We start from the raw sequence: 26,819 nt of genomic DNA on the forward strand, positions 1-26,819 counted from the left end.
AAAGTAGTAACTTTGCACCTTGGCAAAACCATGTTCCATTAGAGGGGGGGGGGGTAAATTTAAAATGTGGAGACAGATTTATAGTTGGGGTAGAGCATGTCCTAGATCAACTTTAAATTTCAGTGTAAAAATAAAGAAATCAAGTATTTGTGCGCTACATGAAAAAACAGCCAGTATTTAACTTATGTGCAAAATAATTAACTAATTTGCACCCCTTGCATTGTAACATGGTTTGTCCCGGAGAACATTTGCTCCTTTATTTGCCTTACTTTCTTTAATGACTCAGGCCCATAATGTCATTAATAAGTTTTATAGAACTCTTTCACTTAAAAAGTACCTGGAGGTAAGTGACGGCGTTATACACAGAATTCCCTACCACGCTCAATCAGACTTTCCCACAGCCTTCAAATCTTTAGAAGCTCTCGGAAAACCCATCTCTTTATTAGAGGTGACCTTATTCCTGATAACACTACTCACACTAATGCACCTCACAGCTGTCCCAATCTCCACTCTGAGCCACACTCGCTCCTCTTGCTTCAGCTGTGCCCTCTTCCATTTACAGTGTCAGCTCTCTAATGAGCAGGGTCCTCCATACCCTTTGTTTTCATGTCTGCATTTATTTTGCCATCCTTGTTGTATGTATGTCCCTGTTTTCCCTACTGTACGCCTTACAAATCTACGATAATAATAATACACAGTGTGGTAGAAGGAGAGCAGATTGTATAACGAACAACATTATAATAGTGAGAATATAATAGTTATACATGGTAAGCCAGACAAATATGAACTTAATACAACTCAGCAATGAGGCATGCTGGGAGTTGTAGTCCAAGTCACCTTGTATTATGTAAGAAACACAGTCTTGGACTAGAACTCCCAGTAGGCGGAGCTATATAGAGAAAATACATTCACCCCCTACATCCATCACAGCCAATAGAAGCAAGTGTAGCACTGACTACAGTAATAGGGTATACACTGACTGACAGACAGTTACTTCAGCCAATCACAGCTATCAGTGAATCAGAGATGGGGAACGCCCACATACATGTATATTTATATATTTATAATGAAAGTTTCTAACACACCAACAAGGGAACAAATCCACACACACTGGTCACCTGGTTACACAGGAGGAGGGGCTCAGCTGTAGCTCCACCCACTGCTGCTTTCTATTGGAAAAGTGTTCCACCAATCAGATTCCCCTCTCTGTGATGTCACCAGTCTCTGGGCAGATTTCTTGTGATCATTTCTCTCAGCTCCTGACTCCCCCAGATATCTTTATACATCCTCCCATTACCCATAATGCAGCATGAAGGGGCTCAGTGAAGGTGGCAGTGACGGTGTGTAAGTGTCTGATCGGGTCACACAGAGAATAAAAGGACATCTGTCCAGCCTCATAATCCAGATATATCCTCACTCTATCATAGGGAATATTGTCAGGTAACTGGATCTCTTTCCAGTCATGTATCACTGAATACTGATTATTATACCCCCTACACAAACACCAGGACTTGTTATTATCTCCAATGTCTGACTGATATCCTCTCCTGTCTATACTGGGATAACACATCCCTACCCTCCAGCGCCATGATTTACTGATCTCCACTTCCCAGTAATGTCGCCCTGAGGAAAATCTCCTGGTGCTTATTACCTGAGGATACTGAAATCTCTCTGGTGTTTCTGGACGTTTCTGGTTTATATATGACCTGGATGCAGTTTTCCTGTCACCTGATATATGTATATTATTAGCAGCTGTGTTTACATCCAGTAATATGTCTGTAGCTTCCTGCACATAGACCCATACATTTATACCTGTTATTATATCAGATAATCCTGTTTGTAGTGTCTCTGATATGAGATTCACATCCAGATCTCCTACACCATGGACCTGGTCATCATGTCTCTCTCTGTCCTCAGTATCACACAAGTCACCTGTGTCTGGTTCCTGTAAGACAGTCACTGGATCAGACATGTTACACAGCTCCTCAATGTGACACATCTTCCTGGACAGCTCGTCCTTCTTTATTTCCAGCTGCTGGATCATATCAGAGACTGATAGTGAAACGCTCTCTTCCTGCCTGGAGATCTCACTCAGGACTCTCTTCTCTAGGTCATCCAGCTGTCTCCTGATGTCTCTAAACAGGGCAGTGACTCTCTCTAGTACACCAGCTGCTCTTTTCTGATTTTCTCTCCTGCGCTCCTGCAGTCTCTGGACTCTTTTCTCAGTCTCCTCTCTCTTTGTGGTCAGTTTCTGCAGAACATTTCTCAATTTCTTCTTCTTCTTCTCAGAGGCCTCATCCAACGTCTCCACCTTGTGTCCCCGATGATCTCCAGCTGAACAATAAACACAGATACAGGCAGCGTCCTCAGTGCAGTAATACTCCAGGATCTTCTTATGGACGGAGCATTTCCTGTTCCCCAGGGAAGTGGTGGGGTCAGATAAGACGTGTTCTGCTGACTTGCTGTATACTCTCAGGTGATTATCACACAGAGAAGCCTCACAATGCAGACAGGATTTAGCAGCAGGTACAGGAGAGTGAATACAGTAAGTACAGAAGATCCCAGTCTCCTCCTGATCTGGCCGAGTAGACAGGAAACTCCCCACTATGTTACACAGAGTTATGTTCCTCTGCAGTGCAGGACGCTGCTGACACTCTGCTCTGCATTCAGGACAGGTATAAACTCCAGACCCCTTCTGTGTATCCAGCACACGATCAATACAGACCCGGCAGAAGTTGTGTCCACATCTCAGTGTTACAGGATCTGTATAAATGTTCAGGCAGATGGAACAGTCCAGCTCCTGTCTCAAATCAGCAGACGCCATCGCTGACAGCAGAAGAGAGAAATTAAAGTGAAAGTCTCTGACACTCAGACACCAGTGGGATCACATTCTCCAAACAGGGCGAGGCTGAGCTTGTCACTCACGTTATGTGCCTCATTTAGAGGACACAATTTCATACTTGCCAACTCTCCCGGAATGTCCGGGAGACTCCCTCATTTAGAGTCGGATGCATTTTACACTGAAATCATAAGTGTAAATTGCATCCCATAATTTACATAGTATTTAGAGTGGCACGGATCTTTAGATCCATGCGACTTAGAATACTATGCAAATTGAACACACACCTCTTTATGGGGTCTATTTATTAAAGTTTTCCCCCCTTGTAAGCTTTCGGGACTTTACCGTTAAAATCCTTATGTATTAATCTGGCATAGCAGCAGATATCGGGGATATCTGCTGCTTTGCACCCATTAGCGGTTTTCTGAGCACTTCCCATAACAATGTATGGGGAGTGCTCAGTAACGCTATGTATTAAAGTGTGGCAGGTGAAGTATTTCTCTTTTTTTACTTGTTAATGTACGCCCTCTGAAGCTGGCGTACATTAACATAAGTGAAACATTACACTGAAAACAGCGCTGCTCTGACGAGCAGAGCTGCACAGCGCATGTGTGGAGGGATCACATGATTCCTCCATCACATGCCTCAGGTTCCTGCAGACACGGATCTCTGTGCGCATGCCCGAGGTTACCGGTCAGCGCATGCGCACAGGGATTGAAAGAGGGACGATCAGCACCGCAGAGGAAGGAAAAAGAGAAGAATCCAGTGTTAGGTAAGTGTAAGACTTCACAGGAGCAGCCGTTTTTTAGAATGGCTGTTCCTGTGTTGATTTTTAATACATATGAGAAACTTTTCCATCCGCATCTATGCGATGAGAATTGAAAAGTTTCTACAGAAAAAAATGAAGGGTCATAAATAGACCCCTATGTGCCTTATGGGTCGTCGTGCAAGTGTATCATGCACAGCGCTCTGAAAAGCAGATGATTAAATTAAAAAAAAATTTTTTTTTAAATTGTTCTTTGGCCCCCCAAATAGCACAAGGATTGGCTATGCTGTTTGGGAGGGGTGCGCACCTTTTTTTTTTTTTTTATTTCATTATTTTTTACTTTGTTTTTTAATACATCAAGGTCTCTAGCACCCGCAAAAGATATGACTCCTAGATACCTATTTGCGGTTTCTTTCAACTCACAATAGCATGTAAAGAGCGTGAACACAGCTTTCCATTGCTAGGCTCGCCCACTAGCTCCCCCGTTCCACCTCTCTAAGCGCAGAGAGGTACAACGGAGAGATCCGCCTCAGTCACAGTGCAAACTGAGATGAATCTTTGGCCAAAAGGGCTTTATGCGCTGAATAGAAGGACTCACGTCTGACTCTAAATGAGGCCCTATATCTATAGGCTCAGTTATACTAAGGGACACAGCAATTTATTTGTTTAATACCTGATAACATGATAAACAGTGTTAAGTTGCTGTGGCTGTGTAACCAGAAAACCTAACGCCAATATTCCATGTCTTTGTTAACGGCAATAGACCTTTTACCACCTGTAAAATCCCTTGAGTTCAGGTATACGGTGCGCACTGGAAAACTGATCTGAGACACACACAGTTGTCTGGAATAATCAGTTCTGTTTTACTGAAACTGGTATAGTAATATTTATACAGAAAACAGCATACCCTCCTGTGGTTACATAGTATAATAATTACCACTATCCTTTACATTGTAGTTATGAGCTTCAATCAATTGTACAAAGATATCTATAACTCTTTCTCTCCAGACTTATCTTGTGTTCTTATCTCTATAAATTAGTTATTTCTAGGGGTTTCCAAAGTAAACCTCTCTCACCCTTGACACACAGATCGTTAACCTAATTGGAACTCCTTTAGCTACTATTTATTCTAGATGGAACTAGAATATTCGGTAAATTCTAATAGCCTTGCACGCCGCTTGTCTGCCGGTTACAGGAATGTTTAATAAAGCTGTGGCCGGAATATATTTTGCCAAACACTTGTCTCCGAGTTTTTCTTTGAGCACTATGAGTGGGACGCCGGTTGGTCAGCCTATAAACCTTACTTACCAAAGAGGTACCCCAAAAGCCTCCAAACAGCAATTCAGCAATATGGGAATACCACTTTCGTCATCACGCTGTTGGGGTAAGTATTGCGGGTGTTATCAGCATCGATATTTACTAGGGACCACTGTTTGAGTAACCTCATATATTCATTTTTTTTAACAACGGATTAAAATGTAATTCAGTTGGGTTGATCCAAACATTCAGAAACAGCCATTTATGGGAGCAGAAACTCCAACAACTACCTGCATCTATATCAGAGGGGAGATTTATGTTCCCTGTACGGCTTTAGTTTCTATAGTGAAGTTGGGGAGCAGCTGAGTTAGGGGGCGTCTTGCTGTATAAACCCAAGTGCTACACCCTGTGTGTGGTGGGTATGTTGGTAACGGATCATTCTAAGGATAAACTGATTAGGGGCATATTCAATTAGGATTTGCAGCTGCGCGTGTAAAGTGGTGTTACGGTACCGCAACATCGCGGATTTCCCCTCGCAACCCTATGGGGTGTGCACAGAAATCTGTGATATTGCAGTATCAGGACCTGTGCAGCCGCGTGTAATCGCGGGCACGAATGCTGATTGAATAAACCCCTAGGTGTCTAGTCAATGAGGTGGATCAATGTGTTACATCTGGATTGTCAAAAGATTCCGATAAAATATATGTAATGTTTACAGATCATTTGCTGGTAACTGGAGATGTGGAAATAAATGGTTTGATAAGATTTGTCTTTGTCAGCACTGAATAAATCTACTCTGTTTTGAAAGTACAATATCTATGTAAGCGTCCTATTATCATTTACAGTAGATCGTGACCTAAATAATTCTCCACATTAACAGCACAACCAGGAAGCAAAGAGCTTCCACAATCACAGGGGTGGGATCTATTATACAGAATACTTTGACTTTCCTGTCTATAATGCACAGAAACACTGTTTAAAAAGATTTCCCCACACTGCCCAATGTATTAAATTGTTTAGCGGAGCTCCTAGTAGTAACAAGGGAGGGAAGAGACTTCTGTGTATGTGACGAGATCAAACAGCAGCAATATATTTATTTTTCTGGTTTCCAGAACATAAATCTCATACATATATAAGTAAACACCTTTCCTTCATTATATTTACATGGAAGTCACTAATCGCTGAGTCCTTACATTGTGACTGCATTCTCCATTCATCACATGACACAGACTTTATTAACCCTTTTGCTGCCCAAGGTCTAAATTAAATATGTATCACTAGCACCACAATGTATTATATATGTCCTCTGTGTTATTTCACTTATTTTCCTTCACGTTAGCCAGGGGCATGTCATAGGAGATAGATAGGGATATCTTTCAGTATCACAGTTGAATAAACTAATTTCTGGGTTTTTTTTGTATGGAAACAAAGAAATCAGATAAACTTTTACAAAATTGCAGATTGCGGTGATTGACAAAGCTACATAATACCACAAAGACTGCACAAGGTGATACCTGATGTGAGGGAGAAGGTGGAATGTAATCCAGGCAATATGACACATAGCTGATTGTAGATCACAGCAAGTTACCAAACCAGAAGAGGAGCATACACAGCAGTCACCTCTAGCTGTGACATCAGCTCTGTGCTTAGACAGCAGTATCAAAACCAATGTGATTGGGTGACGAGGGCAAACTCTCCGACCAATGAACCTTTTGTATTATGTAATGCTTTGTTACCTTGGCAGAGCAGAGCAGACAGGTGTGTAGTATGAACATGTAATATCATAAAATATAATTGACATCCAAGCCTGTAAACTTGTTTAATAACACTAGGGGCGCTGTGGGAGAGATGATCTTACTAAACCCAGTAAACCCCTGACCCCAGCAAGTCATGGTGACATCTCCATGTGCTCAGGAAGCAGCTGGGTGTCTGGGACACAGAATTTCTTTGTCAATGAGAAGAAGCCAAAGAGAGAAATAATCAGTGGGGTTGCCAGGGTGACGGGCACTGCCAACACCGAGAGACACTGGCATCGTGAATGAAAAGACTACTGAAAAGGTAATCACAAAAAATAATACTAAATATGTTGCCCTAGGTAATGCCTGAAAGCATATATTAGATGGACATCCCTTAGGAATTATTGTCAGACACCACCCTCTCTATGTGCTTTGGACCTCTTAATTTCAACCGAGAATGTACCTAACCTTTTCAGTCATCCAGCCAGGAGGACCCAAGCTAGCAGCCATATTAACCATGGAGCAGTTAGTCGGCCCTGCTCTGTCATCATATCAATGTCCAGACGTGATATAATATGCACCTTATATCTTCCAAATCTGGTGACACAACAGGATGCACACAAGTGCCAAAGCTATTTGTACTGAATGCTTATTATTGGACGATTAAAGGTATAGACATTATTACAGCCATATTACAAGGGAATCATGTCATTCAAGTGCACTCATAGATTTAATATAGGACTTATCATTTCTGTATAATTAGTTACAGTCATTGTAAGTTTCCATCTCATAACCAGCATATTGGGGTGATTTATAAGACGTTTCATCTCAGTCTATATATAGTCTCATGGTCTCACCAGGACCTCGCTGCTCTTTAGCTTCCCTCGTGATTTCAGGTATTTCATGAGTTCCTGCCGTCTCCTCCATGTGATGCGGACCCCGTATTCATGCTCCGGGGTGTCCTCTGCCAGCACCTGCCCTGGGCCGTCTACCAGCGATGTGTCGGGTGTATCACACGGTTCTGCCCATCCCCTGGAAACTGGTGTCTGAATGCCAGCTATGCCAGGTGGGTGCAGCCTGCTCTGAGTTGGGCTTGTTTCTGGAGTCTGTATATCTGGGGGACTAAGAGCTTTACTACATGACCGATCCAGAACAGGGGACCTGGGCACTGGGGCGGAGGGAATTAGGTTTGGCTTCGGCCTCCTTGCACAGAACGACTGGGTTTGTATTATTGTGGCAGTTTCTTCGCTAGTAAATGATAACGATGGAAATTTGCAGACACTCTGTTTTCTCCCCGGCGCCCTCAGGCGACTTTGACTAACGTCCCCAGTGCGGCTCTGTACGGTGCTGTTGTTAGAGGTGTTCCGGAGGCGCCGACGTGCCGGGAAATTCAGCCTCACCGTTTGATTGAACTGCGGGGACACCTGTATGATAGAGACCAGTACTAATGGTTAATGCTGGCAACAAACAATTGGATTAAACAACAGTCAAAAGCCATAAGGAACACAGCTCATCTACAGTGACGTCTGTATGTGTTGAAAAGCAGGTTTAGTTTCCCGACATTCATGTAAGTCCTACAATTAGCTGTTTCCTATGCGATTCCCACTTCACTCAATGCAGTGAAGGAGCCAAATTCTCCATATGGTGCTCCCTAAGGGTACAATGAGTAATACAGAGCACCTTCTGCTTCTAACCTTCCCTACTTATTCAGTACATGCAGCGACAAGCACTTGGTGCCACCTCAGGTTCACAGCTACATCTAGGATATAATACATGGATTCTATGACTAGAGTAAGGGATAGAACAGGGCGGTGTTCAGTAATCAGTAGCACATTACTAGCTTCTTAGCAACAGCAGCAATTTTGTTTCCCGGGAAAGGGCGTCAGAGTATTTTTTCTATTTCCTTTTCTGCACCAGAAGAATTCCACTGCACCTAGTGATACAAAAATCTAGTACCATGTTAAAAGAACTCAAAACACCAGTCAGGGCTGCTCAATATCTCCAGCACTATTGCGTTATCCATCAAGCCATTGGCCTGTTTGATCTGTTCCCATGCTGGAATACGGGGCCTCGCCGCTGGCGGGGCCACAGATACTATAGCTTTATACGCGGACATGTTATTGTTTCTGTCATATGCAGATGTGTCCCTGAACAACCTCTTAGGGACAGTTGACAATTTTGCCCATTACTCTGGGCTTAAAATTAACTGGGATAAGTCCAATATTTTTCCAGTTCAGGTCACTCTCCCTTCCCTGCCCTCCTCTGATCTCTCCCTCAAATGGACGCTGCGTTTCAGGTACCTTGGTATATGGATTTCCCCTAAATCAACAGATTATGTCAAATTGAATATTGACCCCATCACTGACTACTTTAAACTTAGATCCCATACATGGAAACGGCTCCCATTGACTATGACTGCTAGAATCAATTTGTTTAAGATGATTATACAACCCAAACATCTTTACGCATTACAGAATTCACCTGTCTACATCCCCGACCGTGTATTCGAGCTCATTAACTCCTTTCTCTCCTCATTCATCTGGGGTGACAGGTGAGCCAGGATAAAATTAAGCACTCTTTGTAAATCCAAATCTGCGGGAGACCTGTCATTACCCAATCTTATGCTCTATTATCTGGCGGCTCAATCATCGCATCTACTTGGGTGGTTGAATGTCTGTAGCAACAGCGCTTTGATGGGTTTCCTTGGTGAGTGGGCGGGGCCCCCGTTTACACCACTGCAGGTGCTCCTTGTGACAGACCCGGGCCTTATATTGGGAATATTGTGCCAACCCGGTCTGTCCTCAGTGGGCCAACTGAACAACTGTGGCCCACTCTGTTATTAAATGCCGCTCGGTGGCCAGATCTGTTATTGCTGTGGTGTCCAGAAAAGGAGGGGGGAGGCAGCTTACAGGAAGTGTGAAACAGCTGTGGACCCTGTGATATCAAAAAAGAGTGGAAGGGTTTAAAAAGAGGAGGGTCAGGACCTTATCTAAAATCAGGAGGTGGACTCTCCCTGTTTGCTATTATTCTAGCAACTCTTCAACACAGTCTGAATGGCACCATCACTGCAGGTGGGAGACCACTGATGTCATGCTCTACCTCCACCCCTGTTACCACCCAAACGCTTCACACCACCAATCACAAGAGGACAATGAGTGGGGGGTTGATTCAGGGAGGTGGCCAGGATGAGAGGTCTTGTGAGAAGGGACAAAAAAGAGCTGTGTGGGGAGGGGGTTGTTGTTGGAGAATCTTGAGAGAGTGAGGAGTTGGACTGATTGAGAGTAACCTTATTCTCTCAGGGCCACAAAGGAATGCTTGAAACAGAAGCTTCTTTACACAGATCGGACAGTGTACCTCTAGGACCGATTCTGTTAACACTCCATCGGGAGACACTCGCAGATTATGGGGAATTGGTGAGCCTACATCGGTAGGGAGACTAATACCCAGGGTCCCACTAAGCTGGTAGAGAGTTGGCCGAGTGGCTGGGATCAGCAAGATACACCGACCTACTTCACGGATCAGAAACCCTGGCCCACTTGGATTGTCAGCTGTGGATTCTATTACCAGGAGTTTGGGCCTGCTAGGACTCTGTGCTTGGAGGTAACCTACTTGGGACTTTGTTGGGGAGTTTTTACTTGCACTGGTGATTTTCTAACACTTGATATATTTGGTGGGGGAACAAGTTTCTCCTTGGGGAGCACTGTTGTATTTTACTAAGTGCATGCACTTTGTTTAATAAAAGGGATTATTATTTATTTCCTGTTTTCTTACCTGTGTGGCCTGTGAACCTAGAGAACCGGGTATCTAGTAAGCTTTGGTTCCAATCCCGGTATCCTCACACTTTTGATGGGTCGGTCATTTAGCTCTGATCCTCCTATTGTTAACCAGTAAATTTAGGTGTGGAACATGGCTCACAAACTCCTTGGTGGGGAGGGCTTTGATGCAGACACTACGATCTGGCATAATACTGCGCTACCTGAACTAAATAAACTAAGGAATGACTACTTTTGGCACCAACTCGGGGTGTCTGCATTGGGCCATCTCTATGACTCGGATATATTTAAATCTTTTGCTCAACTCCAGAGAGACTTTAACTTTCCCCATACTGCATTCTACCGTTACATGCAGCTCATGCATGCCATTCAGTCACAATTTGATGGCTCCCCTCCCACACTTTGTTTCTCCCATTACAACACTTCTGAAAAACATAAGTAGACGCAAAGTCATCTCCACGGTATATACGGAACTCAACTATTATTATGTCATTAACAGTGTGAGGACGCAGCAGAGGAGTCATCAGCCAGAAACCCATTCTTTATTGAGTACATTAGAATTGCTTTTACACTCTGTTAGGGGTTTTGTTGCAATATTAAAAAAACAACAACAAATGTGGAACTCAGTAAATAAATTGCATGGTGGGAAAACACAAGAGAAAAAGAAACCAAAACAACACTGCAATTACAAGACACTGGCCTTTTAACATATACAATCCCAAAAGAAAAAACTTTGTACATGAAATGGCCCTTTTCCTTCTGTTCTGATTGACCAAATACCTGACACAGCGCACTGTATGAACAATCTCGCCGCTCACAAGCAGCGCTTTCATTTTGGTCTTTTGAATGGCGGTTTTCCGGCGGCTTTATAAAACCCCCTAATAGTAAATCCGGCTGTTTGTATGTTGAACATTGTTGAAACCGTCATGGCGCTGTATACAGAGGCGGGTTTGGAAACATCATTTCTGGCCGTTTGGACGGCGGGTTTAGCCTTAGTAAATCCGGTGATGGCTAAACCGCCGCCAAACCCGCCGAAAGTCGCCGGGTTTACAAACACGCCTGTTAGTAAATCTAGCCCCTCATCTCCAGAGGCTGATAGCTCCACGGCTGTGCTCTGAAATGACAGCAGCCTGGCAGCAGTCTGATTTGTTGCCTTGCTGCCTGTCTCCATTAGTTCAGTGACAGCCTGTCACTGATTTGCTGTTCCGATTAGCCCCACCCCCTGTCGATTAGCCCCGCCCACTCACGGCTGGTGAATGGGAGGGGGGAAACAAGCTTACTGTCTGCAGTAATTAATATCCGCTCCCCCCAATTAGTATCCAGTCCCCCCTCGCTCTTGGCACCCCTGGGTCGGATGGGAGACTTTGAATATGTAATGTGAGCCAGCTACAGTGTCTCGTCTATGAGCAGAAAAAGTTTAGGTGGCCAGGTGGAACTGCAGCAGTTCAATTTCGGCAAGCTCCTGTGTTTCTGAAAGCTGCTCCGGCGTGCCAGATGACAAAGCTCTGCGTGCCAGGTCTGGCACACGTTCAGGGGGTTCCCGACCCCTGTTATAGACAAAACATACAGCTAACAAATGTGAAAGTCAAATAATTGGATGAAGTAAACCAAATTGATTAATATTGTTTTGGTACGCCGTGCGATTGCTATTGATACGCCACATGTTATGACGCAATCGCACAGATTCATAACACATTTACATTCACATTTACACTTGTAAATAATGCACATTTATTAAAGTTCTGTCGGGGGTATTCCACCCGCGGACTTCACTAGAGTCCTATTAACTTCTTGTTCACACGTATTTTGGTATAAATCACCCAAGGACGAAGACAGTATTTAGGCTAGCCGAGAGTTACACACGACACAGACACAAATGTATGTATCAAGATGTAAAAACTTTATTTATTTATTAGGTTACAATAATATATATATATATATATATATATATATACATTAGGACAAACGGTAGTGAGAGGGAACGGCCACCTTCTAAGCCAATAGAATCTATATGTCCGATGACACATACTATTTCCAGTAAAAGCGCGCCTACACAATCATTAGTGTCACATTCTGAAACGTATAAGATATGTCACCTCATTTGTCCGTTTTAAACAAATTCACCTCTACATACTAGAGTCATGACCAAAAGTTTTGAGAATGACACAAATATTATTTTTCACAAAGTCTGCTACCTCAGTTTTTATGATGACAATTTACATAAACTCTAGAATGTCATGAAGAGTGATCAGATGAATTGCAATTAATTTCAAAGTCCCTCTTTGCCATGACAATGAACTTTATCCCGTAAACAAGATTTCCACTGCATTTCAGCCCTGCCACAAAAGGACCAGCTGACATCAGGTCAGTGATTCTCTGGTTAACACAGGTGAGAGTGTTGACGAGGACAAGGCTGGGGATCACTCTGTCAGGCGATTGAGTTAGAATAACAGACTGCAAGCTTTAAAAAGAGGGTGGTACGTGAAATCATTGTTCTTCCTCTGTTAACCATGGTCATCTGCAAAGATGCACGTGCAGTCATCATTGCTTTGCACAAAAAGGGCTTCAAAGATATTGCTGCTAGTAAGATTGCACCTAAATCAACCATTTACTGGATCATCAAGAACTTTAAGGAGAAAGGTTCAATAGTTGTGAAGAAGGCTTCAAGGTGCCCAAGAACATCCAGCAAGTGCCAGGACCGTCTCCTGAAAGTTGATTCAACTGCGGGATCGGGGCACCACCAGTGCAGAGCTTGCAAATGAATGGCAGCAGGCAAGTGTGAGTGCATGTGCATGCACAGTGAAGCAAAGACTTTTGGAGGATGGCCTGGTGTCAAGAAGGCCAGCAAAGACACCACTTCTCTCCAGTTAAAACATCAGGGACAGACTGATATTCTGCAAAAGGTACAGGGATTGGACTGCTGAGGACTGGGGTAAAGTAATTTTATCTGATGAATCCTCTTTCAGATTGTTTGAGGCATCTGGAAAAAAGCTTGTTCAGAGAAGGAAAGGTGAGCGCTACCATTAGTCCTGTGTCCGGCCAGTAGTAAAGCATCCTGAGACATGTATGGGGTTGCTTCTCAGCCATGAATAAATAATGGTACCAAAACATCCTCCAAGAGCAACTTCTCCCAATCATCCAAGAACAGTTTGGTGATGAACAATGCCTTTTCCAGCATGATGAAGCACCTTGCTATAAGGCAAAAGTGATAACCAAGTGGCTCAGGGATCAAAACATGAAAATTTTGGGTCCATAGCCAGGGGACTCCCCAGACCTTAATCCAATTGAGAACTTGTGGTCAATCCTCAAGAGGCGGGTGGACAAACAAAAACCCACAAATTCTGACAAACTCCAAGCATTGATTAGGCAAGAATGGGCGGCCATCAGTCAGTATGTGGCCCAGAAGTTGATTGACAGCATGTCAAGGCGAATTGCAGAGGTCTTCAAAAAGAAGGGTCAACACTGTGAATATTAACTCTTTCCATAAACTTAATGTAATTATCAATAAAAGCCTTTGACACATATGAAATGCTTGTAATTTTACTTCAGTATATCATAGCAACATCTGACAAAAGGGTCTAAAAATAAAGAAGCAGCAAACTTTGTGAAAACCAATACTTGTGTCATTCTCCAAACTTTTTGGCCATGACTGTGCAAGGCTTTTGTGTCACAAATCTTTCAGTGGGTGAAAATGGCAGAATATATAATATGATAATTAAAGAGCAACGATCACGGCAAACAAATGGAGGACAAAACTCTCAGCACCACACTATCATTATCACCAGAAGCTATTTATATAGCACCACCAATTCCGTAGTGCTGTACTCTCTGTACTTACTCACATCAGTCCCTGCTCCATTGGAGCTTGCAGTCTAAATTCCCTAACATATACAGACACACAGACCAAGAGAGACTAAGATCAATTTAATAACAGCCAATTAACTACCAGTATGTTTTTGGAGTGTGGGAGGAAACCGGAGCACCGGGAGGAAACCCAGGAAAACACAGGGAGAACATACAAACTTCACATAGATAAGGTCATGGTCAGGAATCGCACTCATGACCCCAGTGCTGTGAGGTAGAAGTGTTAACCACTAAACCATAGTGCTGATCATGATACTACAAGTAAAGACATTGAAAGGAACGTAGCTGTACTTAATCAATAACCACCTCTCACTCCTGCGTACAAGACTTCTCCCGTGCTGCTCCTCACTTATGGAATTCCCTACCACGCTCAATCAGACTTTCCCACAGCCTTCAAATCTTTAGAAGCTCTTTGAAAACCCATCTCTTTTTTAGAAGTGACCTTATCCTCGATAACACTATTTACACTAATGCACACTCACAACTATCCCTATATTCACTCTAAGCCACACTAGCTCCTCTTGTTTCAGCTGTGCCCTCTTATACTTACAATGTCAGCTCTCTAATGAGCAGGGTCCTTCATACCCTTTGTTTTCATGTCTGCATTTATTTTGTCTGCCATATATGTCCCTGTTTTATGTATGTCCTGTTTTCCCTACTGTACAGCGCTGCGGAGCACTGTGGCACCTTACAAATCTACGATAATAATAATCAATGGAAATGTAGGCTAACTAGAGGCGGGAGACGTGTCAAGCTCTGAGGCGGATATCTCATCTGGTGAATGGCGCTCTCCTTCTGACATATTTTAAAAGAGCGAAAGGGTTGAAACACATAAGTTTCTCCTTTTATATCACTGTGTCGGATTTAATAGACGTCATGTAGCAGACCATATGTTATAATGAGGACTATACTCCATATAGTATACTACATGTCATCAGAGTTAAGTTAACTTAATGATTTTGTTTAATATCTTTATATTTCACAGTATTGGGGAACGGCATGGACTTTCATGAAGCTCGTCAGTGACTGATATTTGCCTTAGCGGACATGTATATTGTATATAGTTATTATATAGAGCATTGTTGGAGTGCTCCTTTAATACATTTTCTTGACTAAGCTATGTGCAGAGTTTTCTGCTTTGGTGCATTGGCTGGATGTTATCAGTGTGGCAAATATGAATTCATTTATGAGTAAAACACTTTATTAGGACTGGCATGGGGTACAAATCAGCTTACCACTCATTTGTACCACCCCAATTCATAAAGTAGCAATACTGTTTTAAACCTCAATACCAATATTAGAATATTCCAACTCTCACACCTAAATGTATCGTAGCATTTTTTGTTTTTAGTCTCAAATCAAGTTGACATTCAATTTACATAAGAGGGTCTGAAGTGTCACCACATGATAGATATGTTTACCCATATGATATAAATGCCACACCTATATAACCATACACACTTAGGCTGCGTGCAGACATCATTCATCCACATCTATGCACGATAACGCTACCCACGAAACACTAGAACGAGCAGTAACCCCAAACTACAGAAGTCTACGTAGTCTTATACATCACATGGCCCGCCCTGAGGGCAAGTCATGTGATCCACAGGAGAACAGAGCAGACAGGGAAAGTAGCAAACCTGGACAGGATTGTTACAGTCAATAAGCTTCATGTGTCCAGCTTTAACCTGTGGATCACAATTTACCCCTGGGACGTTCTGTCTGTTGTACAGTGACCCTAGTCTACAATAATTTCTTCTAAAACATCTAACTTGATCAAGTTGGAATAACCCCTGTTGCATCTCTACTGATTTTTGTCTGATAAGTGTATAATTGCATTAAAAGTCTATTGTGATTGATTTGTCTAAATAATCTGCTGCAGCGTAAATGTCTAATTAACCCTTTAACAATCGGTTGTCATTCAAAAATATTTATCTAGTGAAACCCATTTCACTGAAGCACTAGGGCCTCACTTTCCAATGAGATATATTTATTCAGTGACCTATGTGTTCTAGTGGTTTGTGTTTGCATATTGCTGATATTGTTGGTATAAGATTCCTAAATTGTTATTTATTTTATGACATGTTGAATAATATTGCATATTGAAGTTCTCATAGTATTATTTTCCTACATTATCGCTACTTATCTGCGGTGGACGTAAAACCCTACGCCAAAGAGAATAAACATACGAGTTTATGCAGTCTTAGCCCTGTGTAACTTGTTTCATCCCAACACTACTAGAGGGACCTTTGCCTCTCTACCATACCACCGGGCCTGTGGAATCCAGTCTTACACAACTTCCAGGGTGCCAACCATCCGTCCCGTTACACAGATGTAACTGACGGATGATAGTGATGACAAAACACAGCATTCGCTCTCACAATCTGACATTCACCTGCACACCTGACACCACTCCTCTCTGCAAACAACATTATAAGATCATGGCAGGTGCACGCGATTGTGCCATTTTGTAAAATAAAAACTGCTGACTACTTAGATAAAAGCAGTAGGTGAAACTTTCACATGTGCGTTTCTGTAGTAAAAAGTATTTTATTTTACCTTAAAAACATTGCATACGTCTGTATGTGGGGGTGTTTTATTCTTACTGACCCTTTATAAAAATGTAGTTCACTGTGAGAAAAAATAAATGACCCTAAATGAATTGACAATTTGGTTTGCAGTAAATTGTATAAAATGTTGAGACATAGTTGCCTACATTAGCAATGCGGTTTTATGTTCTCATATGTTAGGAGTGTATTGCCTATGTGATCCAGTTTATACATAGTTGCATATATTATCATTTTTTTTTGTATATTTGAGAAATATTATATATATCTTTATACTGAATCAATATATACAAAGATAGGAGGATGAAGTGGCGCCAATATAGGTAGTGTTAGCTGGTAACAATCACCCAGACAGTCAATAATTATTGAAATGCAAAGTATGAATCTTAGCAAGCTGGTACAGTCATTATTCAACAGCTTCCAGATACTCCAGCTCTATACCGAAATGCAGACAGAGAAAAGCAAAAGATGTAGTGTCACAGGCACCCGTGATGTACAGTATATAATAATAGGTGGCCGCGTACCCAATAGATATAAATAAACAGCTTATCTGTGTCAGAATAATCTGAACGTAGTCTCCAGACGGCCAAGTGAATCAGGAACCGATGTGTAAACTGCTTGTGAAGATATAATATATCTGGATCATCAACCACAGCAAATTCACTGCTTGCAAACTCCACTCAGCCGATATTTAAAAAGGAAAGAGCCATATAGTGTAGTACTTTTTAAACGATTTAATCGGCATATATCATAAAAAATGCACACTCACAATATATATATATTTTAAATGCTTATCTGTAATCCTGTAGTATAAGGAATACTGCTACACAGTGTGGATATCTGGACACTCCATGAAGTGAACACCGATGGACTCCATACAAAAGTACTCAAAGGGAAAACTCTCACGGACCAGGTGGGCAGCAGAGCCTTCAATATACCAGGAATAGATGATAGGAAACAACCTCAACGCGTTTCGTCATGTAAAGACTTCATCAGGAGGAGTATTTTAGACCAGCATACAGTGCTGTCTTATATAGCGATGGCGGGCGCCATTTTGCGCATGTGCAGTACAGCGCTTTTTCGCGCATGCGCAGAGTGGACCTCTGAATCGGCGCTTGCACTGTATGTGCAAGAAAGTAATGTGAAAACCTGAAAAAGTCAGGTATTAAGCCAGGGGGAGTGGAGAGGAAAGATTCTAGGGTTTCCTGTAGTGAGGGCTTGTATAATACTGGAGGGACCTTTGCCTCTCTACCATACCACCGGACCTGTGGAATCCAATCTTACACAACTTCCAGGGTGCCAACCATCCGTCCCGTTACACAGATGTAACTGATAGATGATAGTAATGACCAAACACAGTATTCGCTCTCACAATCTGACATCCACCTGCACACCTGACACCGCTCATCTCTGCAAACAACATTATAAGATCATGGCAGGTGCACGCGATTGTGCCATTTTGTAAAATAAAAACTGCTGACTACTTAGATAAAAGCAGTAGGTGAAACTTTCACATGTGCGTCTCTGTAGCAAAAAGTATTATATTTTACTTCAAAAACATTGCATACGTCTGTATGTGGGGGTGTTTTATTCTTACTGACCCTTTATAAAAATGTAGTTCACTGTGAGAAAAAATAAATGACCCTAAATGAATTGACAATTTGGTTTGCAGTAAATTGTATAAAATGTTGAGACATAGTTGCATACATTAGCAATACGGTTTTATGTTCTCATATGTTAGGAGTGTATTGCCTATGTGATCCAGTTTATACATAGTTGCATACATTATCATTTTTTTTTGTATATTTGAGAAATATTATATATATCTTTATACTGATTTAGTTTTTTGTAAGATTTTGACACAGAATCTTAAAAAGTTAAAATATTGATGGACCAAGCTGTGTATTGAAGTCCTTTTATCGCTTACCAATAAAACATTGTCCAATGCGATTGTTGTGGTTCCAAAGCATGTAAACAAGCATCATGTCCAGGGGTATTCATTGGCTCAGGGTTAATGATGTTCCAGTTGTCTGCTGATTATAGGGTAATTGTCACGGTTCTTACGAAGAGACTTGGCAGATGTACCGTAGTAAGAGTGGTAAATATAATAAGTAAAGGCAAAGAAGATGATGCCGTTCGGTGTAACTCTGCAGACCACTTTGTGGTGTTAAGTTCAGTAGAATGAGCGTCAGCTCTGTAGACAAACGTAGGGACGATGTCCGTAGATGAGCGTCAGCTCTGCAGGCCACTATGTGGCGGAGAGTCCAGTAGAATGAGCGTTAGCTCTGCAGACCACTATGTGGTAAAAAGTTCAGTAGAATGAGCGTTAGCTCTGCAGACCACTATGTGGTAAAAAGTTCAGTAGAATGAGCGTTAACTCTGCAGACCACTATGTGGTAAAAGGTTCAGTAGAATGAGCGTCAGCTCTGTAGACAAACGTAGGGACGATGTCCGGAGATGAGCGTCAGCTCTGCAGACCACTATGTGGCGGGGAGTCCAGTAGAATGAGCGTTAGCTCTGCAGACAACTATGTGGTAAAAAGTTCAGTAGAATGAGCGTCAGCTCTGTAGTCAAATGTAGAGACGATGTCCAGAGATGAGCGTCAGCTCTGCAGACTAGGATGGAAGAGAATAGCTGGAAGCTAACAGGAAGCCACTTCTATCACCAGGAGGTGACTCAAAGAACAAGCACTGTAGGTAAGGAGGAAGTGCCTTTTAAACTAAGCGCCATTAGAATCCACCAATGAGAGGAGAGTAGAAGTTTTAAAGAAGCTGTCAGGTCTGCACATGCGCAGACCCGAATCCAAGATGGCGGCGCCCAGGACGGAGCGGAGCGCCGGAGCCAGGTAAGTCTGCCGGGTGTCGGGTGTGCTGCCCGCACACCCGGCGTGTGATAGTAATTCAAAGGATTTCTCTGGGAAGGTGTGATCACCTTCCCCAACAGCTGAAAACATGTGCTTCTCAAGGATACTGACCCAAACCAGTTTTCGTACAATGTCATTTTGAACATTTAATCTTTTATCTTCCATAACTATTGATTGCAGGAAGCGATCGCAAAGCTGAAAGTAGCGGATTAGATATGGTAATGTGCAGATCAAAATGACACTAAACATGAAATATTTCCTATATCCTGAGCCTTCGATACTTTTAATATATTATAATTTATGTATAAACAATCTAATACATTTTACTAATAGATAAATGTGGATTGGAACTGAAGGAGGCATAGAGAGGTTAATACTAAAATGTAACTCCATTTTGTATCAATATCATTTCCTTATACTGTTGCAACTGCAGACTCTAGCTAGCTTTAGGCCAAATATGGTGTTAAGTATCGTTTTTCAGGAAACAGGAACTTAGAACTATGCATTTACGAGAAATGATTGTGTAGGCGCGCTTTTACTGGAAATAGTATGTGTCATCGGACATATAGATTCTATTGGCTTAGAAGATGGCCGTTCCCTCTCACTACCGTTTGTCCTAATGTATATATATATATATTATTGTAACCTAATAAATAAATAAAGTTTTTACATCTTGATACATACATTTGTGTCTGTGTCGTGTGTAACTCTCGGCTAGCCTAAATACTGTCTTCGTCCTTGGGTGATTTATACCAAAATACGTGTGAACGAGAAGTTAATAGGACTCTAGTGAAGTCCGCGGGTGGAATACCCCCGACAGAACTTTAATAAATGTGCATTATTTACAAGTGTAAATGTGAATGTAAATGTGTTATGAATCTGTGCGATTGCGTCATAACATGTGGCGTATCAATAGCAATCGCACGGCGTACCAAAACAATATTAATCAATTTGGTTTACTTCATCCAATTATTTGACTTTCACATTTGTTAGCTGTATGTTTTGTCTATAACAGGGGTCGGGAACCCCCTGAACGTGTGCCAGACCTGGCACGCAGAGCTTTGTCATCTGGCACGCTGGAGCAGCTTTCAGAAACACAGGAGCTTGCCGAAATTGAACTGCTGCAGTTCCACCTGGCCACCTAAACTTTTTCTGCTCATAGACGAGACACTGTAACTGGCTCACATTACATATTCAAAGTCTCCCATCCGACCCAGGGGTGCCAAGAGCGAGGGGGGACTGGATACTAATTGGGGGGAGCGGATATTAATTACTGCAGACAGTAAGCTTGTTTCCCCCCTCCCATTCACCAGCCGTGAGTGGGCGGGGCTAATTGACAGGGGGTGGGGCTAATCGGAACAGCAAATCAGTGACAGGCTGTCACTGAACTAATGGAGACAGGCAGCAAGGCAACAAATCAGACTGCTGCCAGGCTGCTGTCATTTCAGAGCACAGCCGTGGAGCTATCAGCCTCTGGAGATGAGGGGCTAGATTTACTAACAGGCGTGTTTGTAAACCCGGCGACTTTCGGCGGGTTTGGCGGCGGTTTAGCCATCACCGGATTTACTAAGGCTAAACCCGCCGTCCAAACGGCCAGAAATGATGTTTCCAAACCCGCCTCTGTATACAGCGCCATGACGGTTTCAACAATGTTCAACATACAAACAGCCGGATTTACTATTAGGGGGTTTATAAAGCCGCCGGAAAACCGCCATTCAAAAGACCAAAATGAAAGCGCTGCTTGTGAGCGGCGAGATTGTTCATACAGTGCGCTGTGTCAGGTATTTGGTCAATCATAACAGAAGGAAAAGGGCCATTTCATGTACAAAGTTTTTTCTTTTGGGATTGTATATGTTAAAAGGCCAGTGTCTTGTAATTGCAGTGTTGTTTTGGTTTCTTTTTCTCTTGTGTTTTCCCACCATGCAATTTATTTACTGAGTTCCACATTTGTTGTTTTTTTTTTAATATTGCAACAAAACCCCTAACAGAGTGTAAAAGCAATTCTAATGTACTCAATAAAGAATGGGTTTCTGGCTGATGACTCCTCTGCTGCGTCCTCACACATCTGCACAGCACAAATTCAATGAGGCACATACCCACTAGTAGAGGTGTGTTATAGCGTACCTTTGTACTTTGGTAAACTAGGTTCAGGTTACTAGAATAATCTGGTTGGGTGGCTATGTATGCACCTGAAAAGGGGTCTGATATTATCCTGGCTGGCTGTTTGATACATAATCTAGCAATACATCAACTTACCCCACCGATTATTGCAGTAGACAGTGAAGAAGAAGGGGTCCGTGTCACATATGGTGATGTGCAGAGCACAGAGGGCGGAAGGGAGATTAGAGACCGTCTAATTACAAACTACTTTACGTAGTTTACTACTTTACGTACATAGTATGATAAACATTTATTGCTCAAAAATGTGTTTTATGTGAGTGCAATTTTTTTATTTTATTTTAAATGTTTTGTAAATTGGAACCTTTAAAAAGAGGATAGTGTGTACTCCTCATGTGGTAAATATGAACATCCCTGGAATGTGACAGTCAGAGGTCAATGTTTAAGTGAAATTAGTGCATAGTTTTTAAAACATCAGTATACTCTTATTTAATTAGCAGAAAAGAAAGACTGACACCATAGAAATTTAACTGCATTTATTGCAGAACACAATAAATAATAACGTATAATGCTTACACAAACAATTGAAAACATTAAGCAATAATAATTATTGCACTAGCGACGCCTTTTTGCAGGCATATCGCAATGCTTGGTGCCACTCTCTCCCCTCCCTCGCCCCCCCCTGGTGCGAGCACCACTCCTTGGAGTACTCTGTACAGATGTGCTAGGCGTACTAGCGGTACTGGTGGTGGCTGAAGACATAGGTGTCGGTAAACGGGCTACAATTTCTGAATGTAGTTGCCCTGCCAGCTGGGTCACATTGGCATTCCCCTCACGTACTGTGGAATGTAAGGCCTCCACAGCCTCAGTCATTTGGGCCAGCTGCACATTGGTTTGTTCTAAAGCAGTTGCCAGACGGTTGATTCCAGCAGGGAGTTGACTATTGGAGCGGTGTATCCGCCTCAACTGGGCCGCAATTTGGGACATGTGGTGAGTTTGCCTGTCCATGAACATTGTTTGCGGCTGCTGGAATGCGCCAATAGACTGCGCCATTTCTCTGGCTGGGTCCATACTTTCAGGTGCAGGTTGGTGGTGTGATGGTTCAGCAGGGCCAGGTGAAACTTTCTGGAGGCCAGACACAGGGGCATCCACTGTTACCAGGGTGATGGTCGTTTGATCCTCTGGCTCAGGGGACATTTCCAGGGACTCCGTCTGAGGTGCCTGGTATGAAGAGGGCCCTGTGTATGAAAAATGACGGTAAGTATATAGTATATAATATGTTTGTATATTGCATTCTGAACACTGGATAGGAAAGAATATTCTTTAGCAACTACAGATTCTTTCACAATGTTTGCATTCCTGATTTCTTGTCCTATGCTACCTGCTTAAGGATGCGCTTATTATCCTTTTACTACCCATTATCATTTGGACTGTGTATGGCTGAGGGGGATAAAAAAGCAAAGTCTTTTTAACCTACAAATATAAGCATTTATTCAGCCAAATGCTGCTAGACCGTGCTTTGGGGTAAACTACTACTATTTTAGTACTCCATCTGTGTAGTACATGCTGGGTTATTTTGACTAAACTGCATGCTATAAAAAGTGGAGATGTTGCCTATAGCAACCAATCAGATTTTAGCTGTCATTTTGTTGAATGCAATAAATAAAGTAAAGGTATATTCTGATGGGTTTCTATAGGCAACATATCAGTTTAGTAAATGTAGCCCTAAGTTCTCATTGCAAACAATTAAAAAAAAACAAAAAAAAAACATTGACAGCAACATTTGCACAGAAAATCAATTAACTCCATTATTTCTCTCCTAAACAGAAATCACGCACCTGCTTGCTCGTCTGTGCCCGAATCTCTCGCTGAAGGTGGAGGTGTAGGTCTGGGACTGGGAGTGAACTGCGGTCCTGCCGATTCTGGATGTAATAGAAAAAGCATACAATGTATTTGCAGCAAAAAACATGTTAAAAATATACGGTTTATTTCAAAAATGTGTTTGCGAATAAAAAAAACAGAAGTCTTGTAAAAAAAAAAATCCTTTACAAACTAATAGAGTAAAAAAAAAAACACTTTTAAAAATAAAAACAAAAAGAAAAAAGCATTTAAAAAAGAAAAAAGATACACGAGATGGTACCTTGTGCCTTCGAGACTACATATAATCTACCCAGGCACCTCTGATCTCTGTTGGAGGGGATGTGGGGAAGTTGGTTCATTCTATCACATTTGGTGGACGTGCCCCAGCATCTCTAATCTTTGGTCCCAGGTTGCTGACCTTATCACAAAAATACTTGAGATTGAGGTGTTGCCAGACCCTCTGGTTATGCTGCTGTGTTCTCGGGTTCGGTCCCTTAACAAACATGGAGACAAGCTTGCGCAGCATATTTGTGCAGCAACCCGTCTGCAAATTGCCAAGGAGTGGAAATCCCTTTCCCCTCCAAGTCTCCACAGCATAGTCTCCCGGGTCTGGTATATGGCCTCAATGGAATACATCACTAGCCTTCTTCACGACAAAATACCAAATTTTCATAAGGTGTGGGACTTCTGGTATTCTTTCCATCAGACTTCAATGCCCGCCACCCAGTGAATTGCATTTTCTATTCATTTTATAGTAGGGATGTGCACCGGCGACTTTTGAGGTCTCGTGTTTTGTGTTTTGGATCCGGATTTTCGTTATTTTTGAGGTTCGGATTTGTCTCGCAAAACACTTGACGAAAGGTCTCGGTTCGGATTTAAGGTATTGGATTCGGATTTTTTTTGAAAAAAACATAAAAAGTTTAAAAATCAAGTTTTTGGGCTTATTTTCACTCCTAGGCTATTATTAACCTCAATAACATTCAATAACAAGCATTTCCACTAATTTACAGTGTATTCTGAACACCTCACAATATAGTTATTAGTCCAAAACGTTGCAACAAGGTATCTTTCTGGACTGCGTAGAGGAGTGGGTCACCACAATATATATTAAAAACCCTGAACTTTTATGATTCGCACCAATAATTGTACCTGGACTGCGTAGAGGAGTGGGTCACCACAATATATTAAAAACCCTGAACTTTTATGAATCGCACCAATAAATGTACCTGGACTGCGTAGAGGAGTGGGTCACCACAATATATATAATAAGAAAACCATCAACTGGTTTGATTCGCACCAATAAATGTACCTGGACTGCGTAGAGGAGTGGGTCACCACAATATATTAAAAACCCTGAACTTTTATGAATCGCACCAATAAATGTACCTGGACTGCGTAGAGGAGTGGGTCACCACAATATATATAATAAGAAAACCATCAACTTGTTTGATTCGCACCAATAAATGTACCTGGACTGCGTAGAGGAGTGGGTCACCACAATATCTTAAAAACCCTGAACTTTTATGAATCGCACCAATAAATGTACCTGGACTGCGTAGAGGAGTGGGTCACCACAATATATATAATAAGAAAACCATCAACTTGTTTGATTCGCACCAATAAATGTACCTGGACTGCGTAGAGGAGTGGGTCACCACAATATATTAAAAACCCTGAACTTTTATGAATCGCACCAATAAATGTACCTGGACTGCGTAGAGGAGTGGGTCACCACAATATATATAATAAGAAAACCATCAACTGGTTTGATTCGCACCAATAAATGTACCTGGACTGCGTAGAGGAGTGGGTCACCACAATATATTAAAAACCCTGAACTTTTATGAATCGCACCAATAAATGTACCTGGACTGCGTAGAGGAGTGGGTCACCACAATATATATAATAAGAAAACCATCAACTTGTTTGATTCGCACCAATAAATGTACCTGGACTGCGTAGAGGAGTGGGTCACCACAATATCTTAAAAACCCTGAACTTTTATGAATCGCACCAATAAATGTACCTGGACTGCGTAGAGGAGTGGGTCACCACAATATATATAATAAGAAAACCATCAACTTGTTTGATTCGCACCAATAAATGTACCTGGACTGCGTAGAGGAGTGGGTCACCACAATATATTAAAAACCCTGAACTTTTATGAATCGCACCAATAAATGTACCTGGACTGCGTAGAGGAGTGGGTCACCACAATATCTTAAAAACCCTGAACTTTTATGAATCGCACCAATAAATGTACCTGGACTGCGTAGAGGAGTGGGTCACCACAATATATATAATAAGAAAACCATCAACTTGTTTGATTCGCACCAATAAATGTACCTGGACTGCGTAGAGGAGTGGGTCACCACAATATATATAATAAGAAAACCATCAACTTGTTTGATTCGCACCAATAAATGTACCTGGACTGCGTAGAGGAGTGGGCACTGGGCACCACAATAAAATATATAAAAAACCTTCAACAGGTCTGCATTACACTACACATACGGCTGCTCCTCCATCCTCTCCATCATATACATGTTGGAGTTTTAGCATGTGACAACCTCTTGTTTTTGATAATGTCAGTGCATTTTGAATATTTTTCAATTTGCCCCACACCACTGAATGTACTTTATCTATGATACGCATCTATCTATCTTGACTGCGTAGTGTGGTGGCCCCGGTACACAATTTGGTACCGGGGCCACAATAAAATAAATACACCCTCCACGTGTCAGAATTCCACCAAACAAGTATCTGGACTGCGTAGTGGGGTGGCCCCGGTACCCAACTTGATACCGGGGCCACAATACCTCCTCAAAACATGCTCCAGACAATTCGTCATTGACAGACCCCAGACAGACAGGGTCGTAGTGTTACTGTTTGACTTTGTAAACCCAAAAAAATGTCCCTGTTGCACTTGCACATAGTCGTGCAATCAAGACTGACTTTTTCATTTAAAGGCACGATCTTTCAAGTGTCAGAAAGAGAGAGAAGACACAGGAGAGGAGAGTTGTAGCTGGGGACCTGGGGTGGAAGCTCCCAGGCTCCCCCAGCATTGCCTGGAAGTCTGAGCGTGGTGACTGAGCCAGGGCAAGGAATGTGTGCCCTGGATGAGGGGGAGAACTCCATGCCACTATAGTGAACCCAAGAGAGAGGGGGACACT

General features: G+C 42.2%; 1 protein-coding gene across 1 annotated transcript in view; it reads right to left on the reverse strand.

The window, feature by feature from the left end:
* Nucleotides 1-896: 896 nt before the first annotated feature.
* LOC142150886 (uncharacterized) overlaps nucleotides 897-26,819 on the reverse strand; it is a 41,311-nt gene continuing 15,388 nt past the window's right edge. The window contains exons 2-4 of the mRNA XM_075206060.1: nucleotides 7,456-8,022; nucleotides 4,371-4,429; nucleotides 897-2,861 (exon numbers count right to left, since the gene is read on the reverse strand). Coding sequence (XP_075062161.1) covers nucleotides 1,253-2,861; nucleotides 4,371-4,429; nucleotides 7,456-8,022 — 2,235 coding nt within the window. The 3' untranslated portion in view covers nucleotides 897-1,252. The remainder of the gene's footprint in view (nucleotides 2,862-4,370; nucleotides 4,430-7,455; nucleotides 8,023-26,819) is intronic.

This window comes from Mixophyes fleayi, chromosome 4 (genome assembly GCF_038048845.1).
Source record: "Mixophyes fleayi isolate aMixFle1 chromosome 4, aMixFle1.hap1, whole genome shotgun sequence".
NCBI classification, from domain to species: domain Eukaryota; kingdom Metazoa; phylum Chordata; class Amphibia; order Anura; family Limnodynastidae; genus Mixophyes; species Mixophyes fleayi.